General features: G+C 38.3%; 1 protein-coding gene across 2 annotated transcripts in view; it reads left to right on the forward strand.

The window, feature by feature from the left end:
* The window catches only part of LOC136871180 (X-linked retinitis pigmentosa GTPase regulator), a 151,595-nt gene that overhangs the window by 49,573 nt on the left and 84,713 nt on the right, over positions 1-17,309 (forward strand). For both annotated transcript variants that reach the window (XM_067144963.2, XM_067144964.2), the window contains exons 8-10: positions 10,992-11,150; positions 11,417-11,541; positions 12,816-12,917. In XM_067144963.2, the coding sequence (XP_067001064.1) occupies positions 10,992-11,150; positions 11,417-11,541; positions 12,816-12,917 (386 nt within the window). The remainder of the gene's footprint in view (positions 1-10,991; positions 11,151-11,416; positions 11,542-12,815; positions 12,918-17,309) is intronic.

The following is a 17,309-nucleotide window of genomic DNA, read 5'->3' on the forward strand; positions in this document are numbered from 1 at the left end:
AGTTACAATATCTGCTTTTGATTTTTGCTGGTTTTCCTCCACTCCTATACTAATGCTGCTGTAGACATACTGATATATCATTTGTATTGACATGAAGATTAATAAACTTTTACTCCTGCATTATGTAGCATACTGTATGTACCATGTAGGCCTACTGTAATAAAATGTCACCTCTTGTCTCTCTCTTTGTAAACCATTACCACTAGTGCAGTAGTATGATTTCTATCTTCCTTTTGAGCTAGTTCCATTTTGCCATGCGGTAAGACACATGCTGTGCCGTGAGAGCAAGAATCGAATATCAATGCGTACAGCTCAACCTTGAGATGAAAAATATGTTATGCATGAATGGCATTTTCATTTAAATGTTATGCAGAACTTAAGAGAATGTGTTCATGTAATACAATGCTGATATAGTGAAAGCCATTCCTTTTCAGTTTCTACTAATGGTAGTTAATCTGTAACTGTCAAGTTTATCAATTTGTTGAAACTAGTGCGAGATCAATAAAATTGGAAAATACCTGAAAAAGAAAATATATGTACAAAAACTTCAATGATATTTTGGTTTTAATTTTTTGTCTTTGTCCATCAAAAAGTGAAAAAATCTGTCAGAAAATAGTTGAAGAATAGTCTTCGGAGCCCCATGTTGATGATGACACCAATAAATGCCATAAGTGTCACGCAATGTTGGGTGCAGCCAATTACTCATTCTGCTTTTTTTTGTGGTCGGTGTAGCCTGTATTTTCCTTTTGTCCCCATGTAATTTATTTTCACTGAGAATATCATCAAATGTTTCGTTCTAAAACAATAGATGAAAATATTCTATTATTCTACAGGGGGCATATCAGTATCAAAGTGTGATGGTTATATTGGCCCTTGATCAGTATCACGAACGGGAATAATATTTGTTGGCCCAAGGTCGCTATTACTTACGTCCATCCAGTCGTCCGCTCTGTTGCTATCCGTGTCAGCATTACTTGTGTCGTTGTTCACTCAGACGAGCTGGAGAAAGAATTTTCATCTTCAAACTCACATTCACTAAAATCAGACACTTCCTCGACCGTATCATCCAATATTGACACTATGTCTGTATCACTGATCCGTTTTCGCAATGCCATTTTACCGGAAAACCGCGAAAATACGTAAGAAGTATGCACACGAGAAAACTGCGTCACGCAACATATGTATTACGTAACTCCCACAAACAGGAGAACAAACTCAGCAAGATACTGAGGGGATTTCCCTCACCGGAAGAGTTGAGAGAACAGCTCCTGCCATCTCTGAGCATATTTGGATACCTCCTCGGCTAATAAACCCGCAGTTTATCGAACAGAATAGATATATGTGTTTCAGCCTGGAGCGTAAGAGAAGTCGACCATGTATATATGTTTCCGCCTGCAAAGACTTAAATGATATCCTTTTTTTGTATAATCTGTTATTAAACTTTTTCTTTTTGCAGGTATTTTCCAGTTTTATTAACCCTGCATTAGTTTCGATAGACTGAAAAAATTCACTGTTATATACAATGCTGATTTGCCGAAACTTGTAAAAATTCCACCATAGAATGTCCAACATCGACTCCAAGTCTAGCTCCAACACTGACTCCGAGCCCAACATTAACTCCATCATGGAGCCTCCCTTTTTACAGCTCGAGTGATGTGTAACAGAATATTCACGACTAGGCTAGAGACAGAATATTCTCGTTGCATCTCCCAGAAATTGACAGGTAAACCAGCCAATGAGAACAATGCATGGAAAGGCGGGCCCCGCCCTACAGGCCGGCTGGGACATCCTTGGTCGTCTGACTCACTAGCCCCTTCCAGGAAGTATCGAAAGGGGCTACCACAGGGGTGGCACATAACACCATCTTGACACAGTTCCTGGATCAGATTGAGTTACAGCACAGATTTTGAATCACCTGAAAATAGGAAAGTTTATTATATTGCTGGGAACTGCAATGATCAGATTTAGTGTTGTGCCATCAGAATTTGGAAAACGGAAGAACAGTTCTAATTTTAAAAGGTGGTGACCCATATATGTAAAGAACTGTTGGCCCACAACAGTTTTCTCTATTATTAGACAGATATAATTGAACGAGTCATAGTTGCACTTTACAGCTATCTCATCTTCTTTTGCCATCAGTGAGGCTTTGTTTCATCACCTGGAATGCATATTAATTCAACATTGATTAATGGTTGCCTCCAAACTGCAAAATCAAACAAGTTGCAGTGTTGTGTTGCATTTTTTGGATGTAACCAAAGTGGTTGATTTACTGGCTATGAGCACATTTGCAAAACTCTGGCTTCATGTGAATTGCCTTGATATCTGAGAGAGCTGAATGTGAAACTTCTAGTTGACAATCATATCCAAATCAAGACTGTTATCAACAAGACAGGGACCATTCAACTAAAAGGAAATGTCCCTCAAGGCAGCCTTTTGTCACCATCTCTCTTTAATCTATTATTGATAAAATAAAACAGCTCTCTGATCATGAGGTCACCTAAGCACGTGGATATTCAGTCATAGATGGACTGCGTAAACTGTCTTACCTGGGGTTTGTTGACAACCTAGCTTTGATAGGAAAAGATGAGGGAAATGTAAGCAGTATTACCCCCCGCAGAAGATGGCCTCACTTCACTCAAACTCAGAATCGATTCTTAGAAGAGAATATTAATCTGTGAGAAATGGATGCTTTGTATTCACCAAAGTTGCCACCGCAAGTGGCTCTCCCATGCAGACATTGGCAACTAAGGTGAGCGCATTAGATACCTCGGCATTAATTTTACTGATGAAATAGTCTTCGACGAGGCAGTTATAATGAAAGGCCTCAGTAAAAAATTACTCAGCTATGCAGCTCACCACTATTGGAGCCTGATTAAAACCAGTCGATTATCAACCAGTTCATATGGCCCAGATCGATATATCCTCATGAGTAATTGAACTGTGATGTTTCTGCAGTTCAAGTGATCCCCAGCAGATGCCCAAGCGCAGCCCACTGTCATCATACTGTGGTAAGATTAAAACTCTAACCGTGCTTGGAATATATTATAAAGGAGAATTGGAAAGGAATGTTCGCCACCACAGAGTGAGCACAGCTTTGCTCTCTGTAGTGCAGGAATCGGGTTGGCAAGGCCATGAAGAAGTTCACTGTCTTCTACTGGATCTGTAAGAAGAACAGATATTGTTGCAATTCATGATCAGTCGCATCGAGCCATGGTGGTAGATCCAATTATTCACTTTGAGGTGGGCATTGAACAAGCCATCCAGGTCGACAGTGAGAAGAAGAGTATCTACAAATCGTGCATCTCATACCTCAGTGAGCGCTATAACATCCATCCTGATAGATGATCTGTAATAGGCTTGTTGTTCGGTTGCAGAGCCAAGGAAAACAACTATACATGGATTCTCATGAAGGAGTTGTGTATTCATCGCCCTACCTTAGAGGATGTCATAGATGCAGTCAGCGTTTTACATCACCATCTCTACCATGCATAGAGATTCTTATCTGTATAATTTTCAATATATTGTAAATTGCAGTCACAGCATTACAGTGGAACCTCGATTCTCCATTTTTGGAGGGACCACGGAAAAAAAAAACGTACAACACGGGAAAACGGAAAATCTGGGAACGAATGAACCATCAACAATTTGGCTAAACATCACAAAAATGAAATATGTATGCTTATAATCTTACAAAAACCCTAAACCAAGCCAAACTACAGCTCCAATGGGCCTTCCGCCTACCAAGCGACTGCTGCTCGGTCTGAAGGCCTGCAGATTATGAGGTGACGCATGGTCAGTGAAACGAATCCTCTCGACCGTTATTCCTGGCTCTCAAGACTGGGGTCGCCATCTCACCGTTAAATAGCTCCTCAATTAAAGGTAATCGTAGAATGAGTGAACCTAGAACCAGCCCTCATATCCAGGTAAAAATGTCTGACCTGGCTGGGAATCGAACCCAGGCCTTCCGGGTGAGAGGCAGGCAAGTTAGACCGCTGGGCCGGTATGCGACTTAAAAATCTCGAAACTTTACATTCAGTTTTACCGGGGAAACTTCGTCATTTTCCTCTGAAAACTTCTTTCAGTTCAGCAACTTTGATCAGCCAAACTCTTCGAAAAATCTAATACCCGTAACACCAAGCCAAACAACAATCGACCACAAGTAGTTTTAAATTCTCTAATCGGCAGAAAAAATAAAGCACATTAGATCCCAAAGCGCCCAACATGATGGCGAAATCCCCTTTTACTTATCTTCCATTGTAATTTTATCATCGGTATACTGTTCGTAAGTCAGTTTATGAAAATCTTGTACCACGTAAATGAGGCCTACATCGACTTTTAAAGGTTATGTTAAACTCGAGAATATGGTTTCGAATGTAAGTATCGATTCTCAAGGTCTTGAATGCATTATATTCAATTCTGCCTGTCACTAATCAAATCAAATTGGAAAGAGAAAAAATATCATTAACACTTCCGAAAATACGGTTATTTGCGACCTTGCTGGAAAGCGCGCGCGCTGTGCAAGTCGGTACGAGTGCAAAATGATACAAAGTTTTTAAAATTTAACGTGCGGAAATAAAACAAGTGCTGTTTTCATGACATTTTAACACAAAAACGTGAAATTCCCAGTCTTATATTAGGACCAAACCAGCAATAGGCAATCCCAAAACCTTCCATGGCTTTATGTAAGGTGCAACATCTGTTCTGGTCTCAATAACATAATCATATACCGTACGATAATATTGAAATACTAAATTTTTTGTTGCTTAAGAAGGAGCAGTTTCAATTCCTGCCTGAAAGCCCAGTGACTATACAGTGCCCTGTGGAAGTGCCAAAAACCTGTTTGGCGATACACTCGAAAAAAGTAAAAAAAAAAATAAACATCTACAGTAACCCTGGGCATAAGTAGACGTTTTGCAAGTGTGAATATTTGAAGAAACTCGTTCCGTCTTCAAGTAGAACTGTCAAAGTGCCCTCTGTCTCCTTCCAATTGTTGTGGACACTCTCTGTTTTATGATTTCCGAGGATTCTCTAAACAATACCATCTGAATGCGATGGTGAGCTGGTCCCTTATGCAATTTCACCGCCAATTGCTTTTCCAGTACAGTAGGCTACTTCCTCAAATTACTGCAATGACGGGATGTTAACATCATGATCCGTAAGTATGCCGCAGCCGTCCTTTCGTAAGAGACAGTTTCTTGAAAAACATGTGATCGAGGATTTAGCGTTGATGGGACTGAAATTTCTGGACGGTTGATCCAGGAAATAGTTTCTTCGAGGAACGGATAATGCGGGATTTTTACAACATGATTTAATTAGGATGCTTGCGGGACCACGTAATTTGAACGAATAATACTGGAAAACGTAGTTTCAGGGATCGTATAATCAAGGTTCTACTGCATTACCATAGCTGTTATTTGTTCTGAAAATGAAAATATAATTGATGGACTTTTGTGAAAACAGGATTTGGTAGTAATGAACTCCGTATTTGAGATGCCTCATAGAAGACATGTACATATGGAAGAATTTTGATGATAGTAACAGATACCAAATAGATATATCCTTGTAAGGAGAAGGTACTGGAACCAGGTGATATCTTGTCATAGCTACCCTGGTTTGAACATTGATAGTGATCACATTCCAGTCTTATAAAAATATTGAATCAGGCTGAAGAGATTAAAAAAGTCAAGAGAAAATAAGTGGAATTTAGGAATGTCAAACAGTCCAACTACACAACAAACATTTGAAGACAAAATTTTCTACAGTGTCAACCAATCAAACTGGGACACCATTAAATCTTCTGTTACAGCAGCAGTGGATAAAGCACTCGGAAAGAAGACGCTGGTGCCCTGAAAACAGTGGATGACAGAAGATATATTAAAACTCATGTAGGGAAAAAAATAAACAGCACAGTACAAATACTCCAGAAGGACACACTATGAAAAACTAAAAAATCTAGTCACACAGAAATGTAGAGATGCAAAAGAAAAATAAATGAATGATGTACACCAAAGCATAGAGAATAATATGTAAATTGGGAATGCTGAAAGAGTTTATAGTTAAGTCAAAAGACCATATTCCAGTCTGATAAAACATAAAGAAGAAAATCTGTTATTGGAAGATATAAGAAAAGGAGGTAGTTAAGAGATGGAAAGAATACTTCAAGGAACTGTATAAAGGCATGGCGATTACTAATGTGGATGAGTACAAAGAAAAACATGAACTAGTCCCAGTAGATGTGTTAGGTCCTCCTATCATGAGAAGTGAATTTGAAGCAGCATTGAAACAGCTGAGTAGAAAAAAAGCACCAGGACCTAAGGAAATACCAGTTGAACTATGGAAAATCTCGGGAATAAAACTGAAGGATGAACTGTACAGGATCAAAGAGCAGTCCTATGAAACTGGGAACTTTCCAAAAGATTTTGTAGAAACAAAAGCAGTGCTGTTACACACACACGCACACACACACACACACACACACACAAGGAGACGCAATAGAATGTTTTAATTATAGAATATTAAGTTTTATTTCACACATTGCAAAAATATTTACATTTATAATAAACAACAGAATCAAGAAGAAATTCGAGCAAAACTTGGAGGCTGACCAGTTTGGATACAGGACAGGTGTAGGAACAGAGAAAACTATCTTGGAGAGGAGATTAGAGCTGAACATAAATATCTACATAGCTTTTGTTGACTTGGAAAAAGCTTTTGACAATGTTCAATGTAAACAACTGTTTGGAAATATGAAACTTGTCAACTTGGACTGGAAAGACAGAAGAGCAATACTAAACCTCTTCATTGTTTGTTTGTTTGCCCAACCCTTGTCCCATTTTCCTATTGGGTCGGGTATGAGGTGAGATGAATCTGTCGTGGTGGGTTTTTATGACCAGATGCCCTTCCTGACGACTAAACCTCCATATTAATGGGAGGATAAATATTGAGAATAATGAAACAATTTGCAAGGTCAAAAAAATCAGGAAAGGAGAACAGCAGGGCTGTTTAATCTATACATTGAAGCTGCCATTAAAATCTTTAAATCACAAACACCTGGAATAAATGAAGCAACTATACTTTGTATTACATTGTATTAGATTTGCTGATGATATTGCACTTTTGGCTGACAAGCAAAAGAATGTGCTGATTATGCTGAATAAACTGATAAGCCTCTTGTTAAACTGAATATTAATGTGAAAAAACGAATGTTATTGGTTGTAAGGAAATCAAAAGAAAAAAAAGACAACAACGCATCTCTAAATTCGAAGAAGCACAATACAGCAAGTGCATAAGTTCTGCTACCTTGGGTCAGTTATAATGGATGACAACGGACGTACTGTAGTGTCGTGATCCTGAGGACTGGACATGCTGGGGACTTGAGTTTGATTTTAGGGAGTTTGTGCACTATGGCATAGCTTTCTATCATTATAAGGTGTATTGACAAGGCGGACTCAAGTGAAACTATTTTAAATAGTTCTGTAATAGATTTAGACAAGTCAGTACAGGATCAAACAACCATATTAATGTATTATGGTTAAGTTTATCAACATAACTCAAAGTCACTGGTCAGGTTCTCCCTGTCCGCCTCCCAAACTTCAGCTTATATCTTTTATTCGCTTTCTCGAACTTTTCCAGTGCCTTCATGAATATCATCCCCTTCTCCCACAAGGTTCTGTTATCTCTCAGTCTGACTGGCTCACGTGTTCCTCCCACTAACTAACTGGGAGTGTTATGGAACACTAGAACAAGGTATTTTTCTGAAGCGTCAAAATCACTGTGCGGCCTACGTGACATTTCTTTCCACTGGCTTCTCAAAATATCCTTAGGGTTTCCCTATTGCGTTTCTGTGTCTACATTGGTGCCGTTCTGTCAGATATTTCACAATGTTACACACACACACTGGGCTTGCTTCCACTAAACTTCGCTTTATGTTAAATTGCATTGAATTATTTGCTTTGAATATTTCAGATTTTCATTCAAATAAAATTATAACTCTTAAATATTCAAAGCACTGTAACTTATTGTCGTTGTTATACATTTGCTTTGGTTCTAAACCATTACTCCCAATCTCTTCATTCTCGGAGGTCGCGGATTCGAGACTTGCTCGAGTCCGTTCGCTCGGCATTGAGACGTGAAAAGGGCGCGTCATGGCATGCGGTCGTGACAGCCGAAATTAAAAGAAGAGTAGTATTATGTAAAAAGGCCTTCTAAGACAGGAAACAGTTCTTAGTGAATAAATCAGTGAGCATTGAAGAAAGAAAAAGTTCATGAAGACATTAATTTGGAGTGTACTACTTTACGGCTGTGAAAGCTGGACTTTCTTGAAGGAAGGTGAGAAACGGCTATGGACGGCAGAAATGTGGCTATGGAGAAAGATGACAAGAATCAACTGGGCTGATACGAAAACCAATGATGAAGTGTTTAAAGAAATAAACACTCTGAGGCTTTTCCCGGTAACAGTAAAGAAGAGGAAAACATTGGTATTTGGTCAACTTCTCCAGCAAACAATTTCCTGCAGAATATATTTGAAGGCAAAGTACTAGGTAAGAAGGGCAGAGGAAAACCATGCAAGAAGTTCCTAGAAGAGGTAGCAGAGATCATGGGGAGCCAAGGTTACACGCATGTGAATCAAACTGCAGAGAGAAGAGATCATTGGTTGCAGCAACAAGGCGTAGCCGTTAGGAAATGATGATGATGATGACGATGATAATTTCGTGTGGCTATTTCTAGCCGAGTGCAGCCCTTATAAGGTAGACCCTCCGGTGAGGGTGGGCAGCATCTGCCATTTGTAGGTAACTGCATGTTATTGTGGTGGAGGATAGTATTATGTGTGGTGTGTGAGTTGCAGGGATGTTGGGGACAGCACAAATACCCAGCTCCCGGGCCATTGGAATTAACCAGTTCAGGTTAAAATCCCCGATCCGGCCGGGAATCGAACCCGGGACCCTCTGAACCGAAGGCCAGTATGCTGACCATTCAGTCAACGAGTCGGACGATGATGATGATGATGATATGATTCATGTTATTCTATATAATAGTGTGTACCATTCTAATTATATTAGGCTTCCATATAGAATTCAGGGACCTTATTGTCATTCACAAATCGTGTACTGTTGTTTTGGAAATTATATATAAAAATGCTGAAATTTAAGTATTAGTTTTCACATTCATGGTGCACATGAGGCTATATGGAACTATCCTTCATTGTACATCTCTTTTCCAACTTAGCATTCCATCCTTCAAAAGCAACTTGTGTTTTGTTTCTTGTTTTTTCCCTGATAAGTCTTATACAGTTATAGGGCAGAAGACAGCAAGAGTTGACAAATGGAAATTGGTCAGGGAAGATGAAAGGGAGCATTATAAAACTTAGATATATTGGTGAAAAATAAAGGACTCGGTCAGTTGTATAGCCCAACAGAGTCCCTGTGTTCACAGCATTATTAGCATAGTTGTTATTTGTTCTGAAAATGAAAAGCAAAGTTTTTTTTTTTTTTTTTTTTTTTTTTACAAATGGAAGTTGTGTAATTCATTTATACATCATCAATCCACACTAATTACCACTGCTCATCGGTTACCTTTTACCCTCAGAGAGACCTACTAATGGAGTAATTCCTTTTATTTATTAGGATAGCCGGATGCGTATACTAAGAGCTTGTCTTAAAAGTTGTCTCTTAAATCTTCATTATTATCAAAGATTAAATAGTTTTGTAGTTGGGGAGCTAGTGCTTTACATGTTGAACCATTGTGGTAATGTTCCCAATTTTTCATTCTAGTTGTTGTTATATTTGTATAGTACGTAGAACCTCTCCAATCCACCACTCATAACTCTGCGACCTTAATAACATTAGAATTATACTTGGAGACAAAACATGACGGCCTCACTTCTTGGAAGCAAGCTGGAAGTTGGCAGTCAATCAGACCCTGCACCCTGCTGAGTTAACGCTGAGTTAACGAGTTCTAAGTGATTCTTGTTTGGTGTGGAGATGTTGCCAAACAACTTTCTTCCACACTCTCTTCAGTCTTTGCCCTTTCTTCATATCGAGTGCAGTAGACGATTTGGCAACTCTGGCTACATTAAACGTAGTAAACCCTATAAGCCGCTAATAGACACAGGGCTGCCACTGTAATGTAGTGGTATGAGGCAAGGTCATCATGTTTTGTCCCCAAGTATACATGCTAAAAGAATATTTTCATATGTTTAATGTAATGAACATGAAAAAGGAGTGCTGTAGACCTATTGGTCTTTAAAATATGTCTGATAAAATATTAAAATGTACAGTACCTATTGTATAAAAATTACTTTGCAGACGTGAGTTCACTTCTTTTGTTCAAATTAGACATCCTTGATTTTGCGACCATATCTTTACCCACAACATGTCCGTAAATGTTGCCGCTGGATGTTGTTCAGCGAATTTTTACATGACCTCGAATGCTTCCTTTTTTCACAGAGGCGGGCCTCTTCTTAGAAGGTAATGCTATCTCTCAGGTGGGAGATTTGTTACAATGAAGGAGATGCTCGATAAGGTGAGGGGGTTGATAGCTGTGGTCTATACTAGGAACTGTCCCGGCATTCACCTCATTGCAGGAGAATGGAAAACCATGGAAAACCATTCTCAGGACGCCCGATGGTGGGGACCAGGCATGAGATCCAGCCCTTTGCCATCTCCCAAATACAGAGGTGTAGAGCCATGGTAGAGCTGTGGCCACCCCTTCTCTGCTCGGTTGGCCGGTCAGAGTACAGAGCTGTTGGACCACAGACCAGCTATGGCCACTTGCAAGCCGAGACCTACTCTGCATCTACCGATGTTCTTATCTTCATCATGAAGTGCTTTTTTGGTGACATCAATAATGGTTGGATATGAGAGGGTCTACCACAGTTAAATCTTTGTGCATTCTTCTTTGGGTATATGATGTGAATGGGAAATTTTTCATCATGTGCTTTTTATTCCCAGTCCTATCCGGTGTCTGTAACTAAGTAGTGTATGATTTTCCAGAGGGTGGGAAAGTGTATGCATTTGGTAATAACTTCAGTGGACAGTTGGGACTTGGAGCAGACATACCACAAAGCATTCTACCTACAGTTGTTACTGAACTTATTGGACATGTGATCATGGATGTAATATGTGGAGAGAACCATTCAGCCTTCGTAACAGGTAAATTTTCCAGATATGTCTGGAGGAGTAAATTTATTTATTATTAAGTGTTATATATTCCTTTCATTCCTTTTATATACCTAAGCATTCCCTCCCGTCTTCATCTTGGTAAACTCTCTTAATTTTAGAATTTAAAACATATATAAATAATGAAATGAATTGAATTAGTAAATAAAATAAAACTTAAACCAGATAATGTTAAAAGGAATTTTAAGATCTTTGCTCTCCTTTTTTCCCCTAACTGTCTTGTGTACTGTATTTAACAGATAAAGGCCAACTGTACATGTGTGGTGAAGGGAGATATGGGAAGCTGTGCAATGAAGATATTGATGCTACAAAACAAAGCCTTCCAGTCAAAGTACCAAAGTTCAGAAATTTCATCGTAAAGAGAGTAAGAGCAATTTATACCAAAATAATTGTTGTTTTGTGTCGTCACTTCTGTGTTATAATTTTCTGCCTGTATTCTGCCTGTTTTGGTAAGCATTGCTGAGTATTTCATTTGTGTGTGCCTGCAAGTGTTATATGAGAGGATGATTTTTGGGAAAATTGCTCTTGTTTCTGCTTTCATACAATTTATAATGATTATTAATACCGGTATATTTATTTTTAAAGTTGAAGGCAACTAAAGATGTGACTTAAAGGAGGAATTTTATGGACGTATAATCTTATTGTTGAATTTGTAGATTTACAGTTAAGTTTGACATCTCATCCTTTTTCAGGAGGAAAACAAGTAGCAAATGTGTTTATTTCTTATCACTGTAACTGTTACGCTTCAGGTCCATTAGGGATAATAGATCATTCCAAATTTTCTTTTTTGTAAAATAAGAGAAGTAAAATAACATCCAGTGAAGAAATATCTTACCTCTATAACTATGCATGACACACCACTTACAATGAGAACACCAGGGAAATATTTTTGCCACTGAGCGAGTAGCTACGCTGTTTGGGTCACGTAGCTGTCCGCTTGCGTTCAGAAATTAATGGGTTCAAACCCCATTGTTGACAGTCCTGAAGATGGTTTCCAATTTTCATACCATACAAATGCTGAAGCTGTATCTTAACTAACCAAGGCTATGATCGCTTCTTTCCCTTTCCTATCCCATTGTTGCCACAAGAGCTACCTGCGTCATTGCGTCATAAAGAAATAGATTTTCCCATGGCACATTACTGTATGTTTGTAATCTACAGTGATTAAGAATGTGGTTCTATATGTAGGTTATTTTGAAACATTTCCTTGTTCTTATCATTCAGTTGGAATTACTATTTTTAATGTCTGTTTGTCTGCGCTCTTATAATGGAAAACAGCTTGATATATTAGAATATTTTAGGGTGAGATTTATAAAGTTAAGGCATTTGCTTATTCAACAGGATACTGTTGGATTGATAAGTCATCAGAGTGTATTAACTGTTGTTAATTTGAATAGAAAGAATGTACAATATCGGAGGAGGATTTCATCCTTGTTTGCTGCCTGAGTTGAAACAAATGTGTACATGTTCTTGCTTGTGAAATGATTTTTTTAATGTCTTATATGCTTAATCTGTTGGACTGCATTTGTCTCGGGCTTTAAAAGTAGTGTTCGTATTCATTACTATTTATATTGTTGAAAATGTTTTTGGATGTTACTTATTGTTGTTTTTGTACATTATATTTATTAACTGTTTCAGGTTGCCTGTGGTGGATGTCATACCATGGTGTTAGCTAATTTTATGATGGAAAATGAAGGAGAATTAGAGCCTGTTAGCCTAGCATACGAAGGAGATCCTGTGGTAAGTCATTGTGAAAGTATTAAGGTTATCAACCTTCATGAGATTTTTGGACTATTTGGAGAAAACCTATCTATTGCAAAAGCTTATGAAGGACTAGAAGTCACTTGCTTGCCAGCTGGGAAATCCTCCTTGTTAATGTAATAATCCATTCAACATTATGTATTTTCCCCAAGTTTTTCCTCACCTTTCTACCAGTTAGATTTTTCTTCAAGAACTTTCTTCACTTAATTTGAGAGGAGTTCTCCCCATCTAAGTAGCTTAACATTCAAATGCAATACCTCATCTGACCATCAGCGTTATTTTCCGCAACATTTAAATATGTCAACACAACTTATCAACACGTCTTGCGGACAAAAAAGGTTTTAATGTACAGTTAGTTGTATAAATGCATTTATGACAATAGCAGTACATTAGCCTTTTATAGGCACTTGGTTTCTCCTCCAGGAGTTATGATTTTTAAGACTAAGTGAAACAATTAATGTTTATATATAACATATCATTCTATGTGATTTATTTTTACCAGGCGAGTTGGCCATGCGGTTAAAGGTGTACAACTGTGAGCTTGCATTCGGGAGATAATGGGTTCGGACCCCACTGTCTGCAGCCCTGAAGATGGTTTTCTGTGGTTTTCCATTTTCACACCAGGCAAATGCTGGGGCTGTACCTTGCTTAAGGCCATGCCCGCTTCCTTCCCACTCCTAGGCCTTTCCTATTCCATCATCGCCATAAGACGTATCTGTGTAAGTACGACATAAAGCAACTTGTAAATAAACAAATAAATAAATAAATAAATAAAAAGAACTATAATATCTAGATTATTGTTCATAATACAACAAAATTAATCAACCAATTAGATGTATATGGGTGTAGCCTTTCATGGTCAGTGTCAGCTGACAGTGATGTTCTTCTTTTGGGATAGGGTCGAATTAATAAATACAGTAGAAGTCCGGTATAGCGAGTACGGCTTATAACGAGAACTCCGTTATAGCGACGACTTTTTTCTGTCCCTTCAAAATTCCTATATTAACCTGTGTATCGTCCTTCGGTTACAGCGAGAGCCATATCACTGGCGCATCCGTTATTACGAGCGATTAAGCGCGGCGATTTTTCCCGCTACCGACATTTATGCACCCCGGCGATACTGCATGCGATCGATTACCTTCGGCATCGTTTCCTCGCTACATGCACTAGAGATTTCTCTCGTCGACATTCGAAGGCGATGTCGGAGTCGATTAGTAATATCCGTCGACAGCTGTTCCGTAAAGAAAATTCGAAATGAAAGAGAACATATTTTTGTAATAAATGCGTAAATATGTCCAATAACGGTTAACTCGTTAAAAATTAAGGCTGACTAAACGACCGCTTAATTTTGAGGCTAAATACTGCAATTAAGTAAGAATGGGATACACCTCGAGATATGGCAGAGTGCTTAATTGATTTCATAGGTTAGTTTGTATTTTGTCGCGTCTGGTTAAATTACGGAAAGGCTATTATGAAAATTTATAGCGAGAAAGGTATAATTTATCTACCGGCGCTTGAAGTGTGTTTTCATCATACGTATAGTACGGTTAAGATAGGATACGTGACGCTGTTTGAATAAGAAAACTGAAACGTTTGCAACAAAATGCGATCGATCATCTTCGGTACGGTATAGTTTTCTCACTTGTGCATTTGCGAGCTTTCTCGTTGACATTCAAAGGCGATATTGGAGTTGATTAGTAATACCTATCGACTGCTGTTCTCTAAAGAAAATTCGAAATGAAGGAAGATAACATGTTTTCGTAATAAATGCGTAAATAACGTGGCCGATAGCAGTTGTTAACTCGCAAAAATAAAGACGGAATAAACGATATCTTAATTTTAATGTTACATACGGAAATTGCGTAAGAATGTCATACACCTCAAGATATGGCAGAGTGCATCACTGATTTCAGAGGATATTTCATATCTTCTCGCGTCTAGTTACTGCTATTTACATGTAAATTTTTCGCGAGCAGGTTATTTCTCTACATGCGTTTCAAATATGTTTTCATGATAGGCTACATATACGGTTAGGTTAGGTGACGCTGTTTGAAGAAGAAAGCTGAGGTGTTTGCCACAGAAATCTCTGGAGTGATGCCGTATTTCTCCGAATCCAAGACTTTTTTTTTTCCCCTCAGAATTTCATGCGAAAACTCTAGAGTTGTTGCATTCGCGGCCTTACAGTAAGATAATGGATACAACTGGCAACTACTGTGGTAACCACGCTGCTTCTTTTCACACGCGCACAGAACTCTTTGACGACCGCTTCTTTACTACACGTCGCTACCGGTTGTACAGTGTACAGTGCCTGTGTGTTTCTCAAATCTGCAGAATGGCATCAAAACATGCGACCCTTCGAATTCTTAGAAAAGCCAAGGCTACTCAGTGGCAGAGTCATAACGCGTCTATTGTACTTGACGTTTAGTAAAATTAAGGTTTAAAGACAGCAGGAATATTTTCGTGATGGATAGTCGTATTGTAAAGATACGTGGAAAAGGTATTGCCGGCAAATTTTCAACGGGTTCCAGTCGATATTATAATGCCAATTTTAAGTTAATGTTTATTAAACACTCGGAAATGTAGAATAATTGTGCAGCCGCAAGAAAATACGGCATAGGCCTAACTAAAGCCAATATTTGGCGTTAGCGTGAAGACAAAGAGCTAAAAAAAATGCGTACTGTACAAAAAATGCATTCAGTGGTCCACAACAAGGACACTTTAAAGAAGTCAATGATGAAATTGTGAGGTATGTGCACAAACCCGCAAGGGCGGTTGGCCATACCGTGGCGCAATAAACTCGTTCGTTGACTTTCAACATTCGCGATTAGGCCTATACATCGCTAGCCGTTGAATTTGGCCGCACCCGACAAACGAGACGTGCGTGTAGCTGACGCTGCGTAAAAGTAACAGTTTTATAGACAGCAAGAATAATTTCCTGATGGATCGTTGTAATGTAGAGACGTATGGAATAGGTATTGCCGGAAAATTTTCAACGAGTTCTCTTCGGTATTATGATGCCAATGTTAAGTTAATGGCCCTTAAACCCGCGGAAATAAAGAATAATTATGCAGCCGCAAAAAGGAATGAAATACGGCGTGACGAAAGTCAATGTTCAGCGTCTAAAAGTGCGTAGGCCTGTACGATTTTACAAACTTCCTTTTGAGCCAGATTTAAATTTTTTGAAGGAAAAAGTGAGGTTCATCTTGGATTCGGAGAAATACGGAACTATATTTTTTTCAGAATGAAATTAAACATACACTTTCACGTAGTATCGGATTACGAAAAATAACAAACAAGTAAGCCGTAGTGTGGATATCATCTGCGAAAACGCAAGTTTTGAACAAACTGATTGCCGTTTCATACCAATTTTAAAGTGCATGAAGGGTTTTCCGTCTTTTATACACAAATCGGATATAACGACAATCCGTTATAGCGAGTAAATTTTTTGCTGTTATGAATTCTTGCTATAACGGATTTCTACTGTATTCAACCCTGTCAGTATTAGATTTGCAATGACTAGAGAATGATTTTCCTGCACTTTGTAGTCATCCTTCTTTCTTGTCTTGAATCCTTCGTTCTTGAAAATGTAATGCTACTCTCCGAAAACCGTAAAAGTAATTTGTGGATGTAATGCAAATAACATTATTATGTAATGCTACTTTTTTTTTTTAATTTTTCATTTTCATTAGAGGTAGTAGAGGATGATTTCATCTTATACCTTCCTTGAAAACAATAATCACCACTGGTGCTGCCACCACCTTAACCATAAACAAAAAGAAACATCTATTTGGCAACAACTTGCATGTACATCCTAGTAGATACAATCCAGAAGAAATAAATAATATTAATAATATTGAGTTGACTTCACGTATGGGTATGGCTGGTTTGAACCATGCATTTGGGCAACCCTAAAGATAGCTTTCTGTGGTTAAGCATTTTCACAGCAGGCTAATGCTTGGGCTGTATCTTAATTGACACCACAGCCATTACATTCCTGGTTCTAGCCCTTTCCATCCTACTGTTGTCAAAAATTTGTATAAGTTAATGTGACATTAAACCTCTGGAAAATAATAATTATAATTGCTGCTGCCACCACCACTGCTGCCACCATTATCTTCATTAGCTCAGTTGGAAAAAATCGTGAATATAAGAGTTTCAAAATTTATGGTAGAGTACAGTCTTGTAATTCCTCCAAAAGTTTTGTACCATTTGTAAAAGAGTTTATTAACCATGTGTTGTCAATAGAAAGGATTATAAATGTAAATATTGATATACAGTATGTATAGTTTGAGAATTCTCAGAACACTTTTTTGAATGAATGTTCCATACTTTAAGTCAAGTACGGTGATTCACTTTGTCATTATTTTAATC

The sequence above is a fragment of the Anabrus simplex genome, chromosome 1, assembly GCF_040414725.1.
Source record: "Anabrus simplex isolate iqAnaSimp1 chromosome 1, ASM4041472v1, whole genome shotgun sequence".
NCBI classification, from domain to species: domain Eukaryota; kingdom Metazoa; phylum Arthropoda; class Insecta; order Orthoptera; family Tettigoniidae; genus Anabrus; species Anabrus simplex.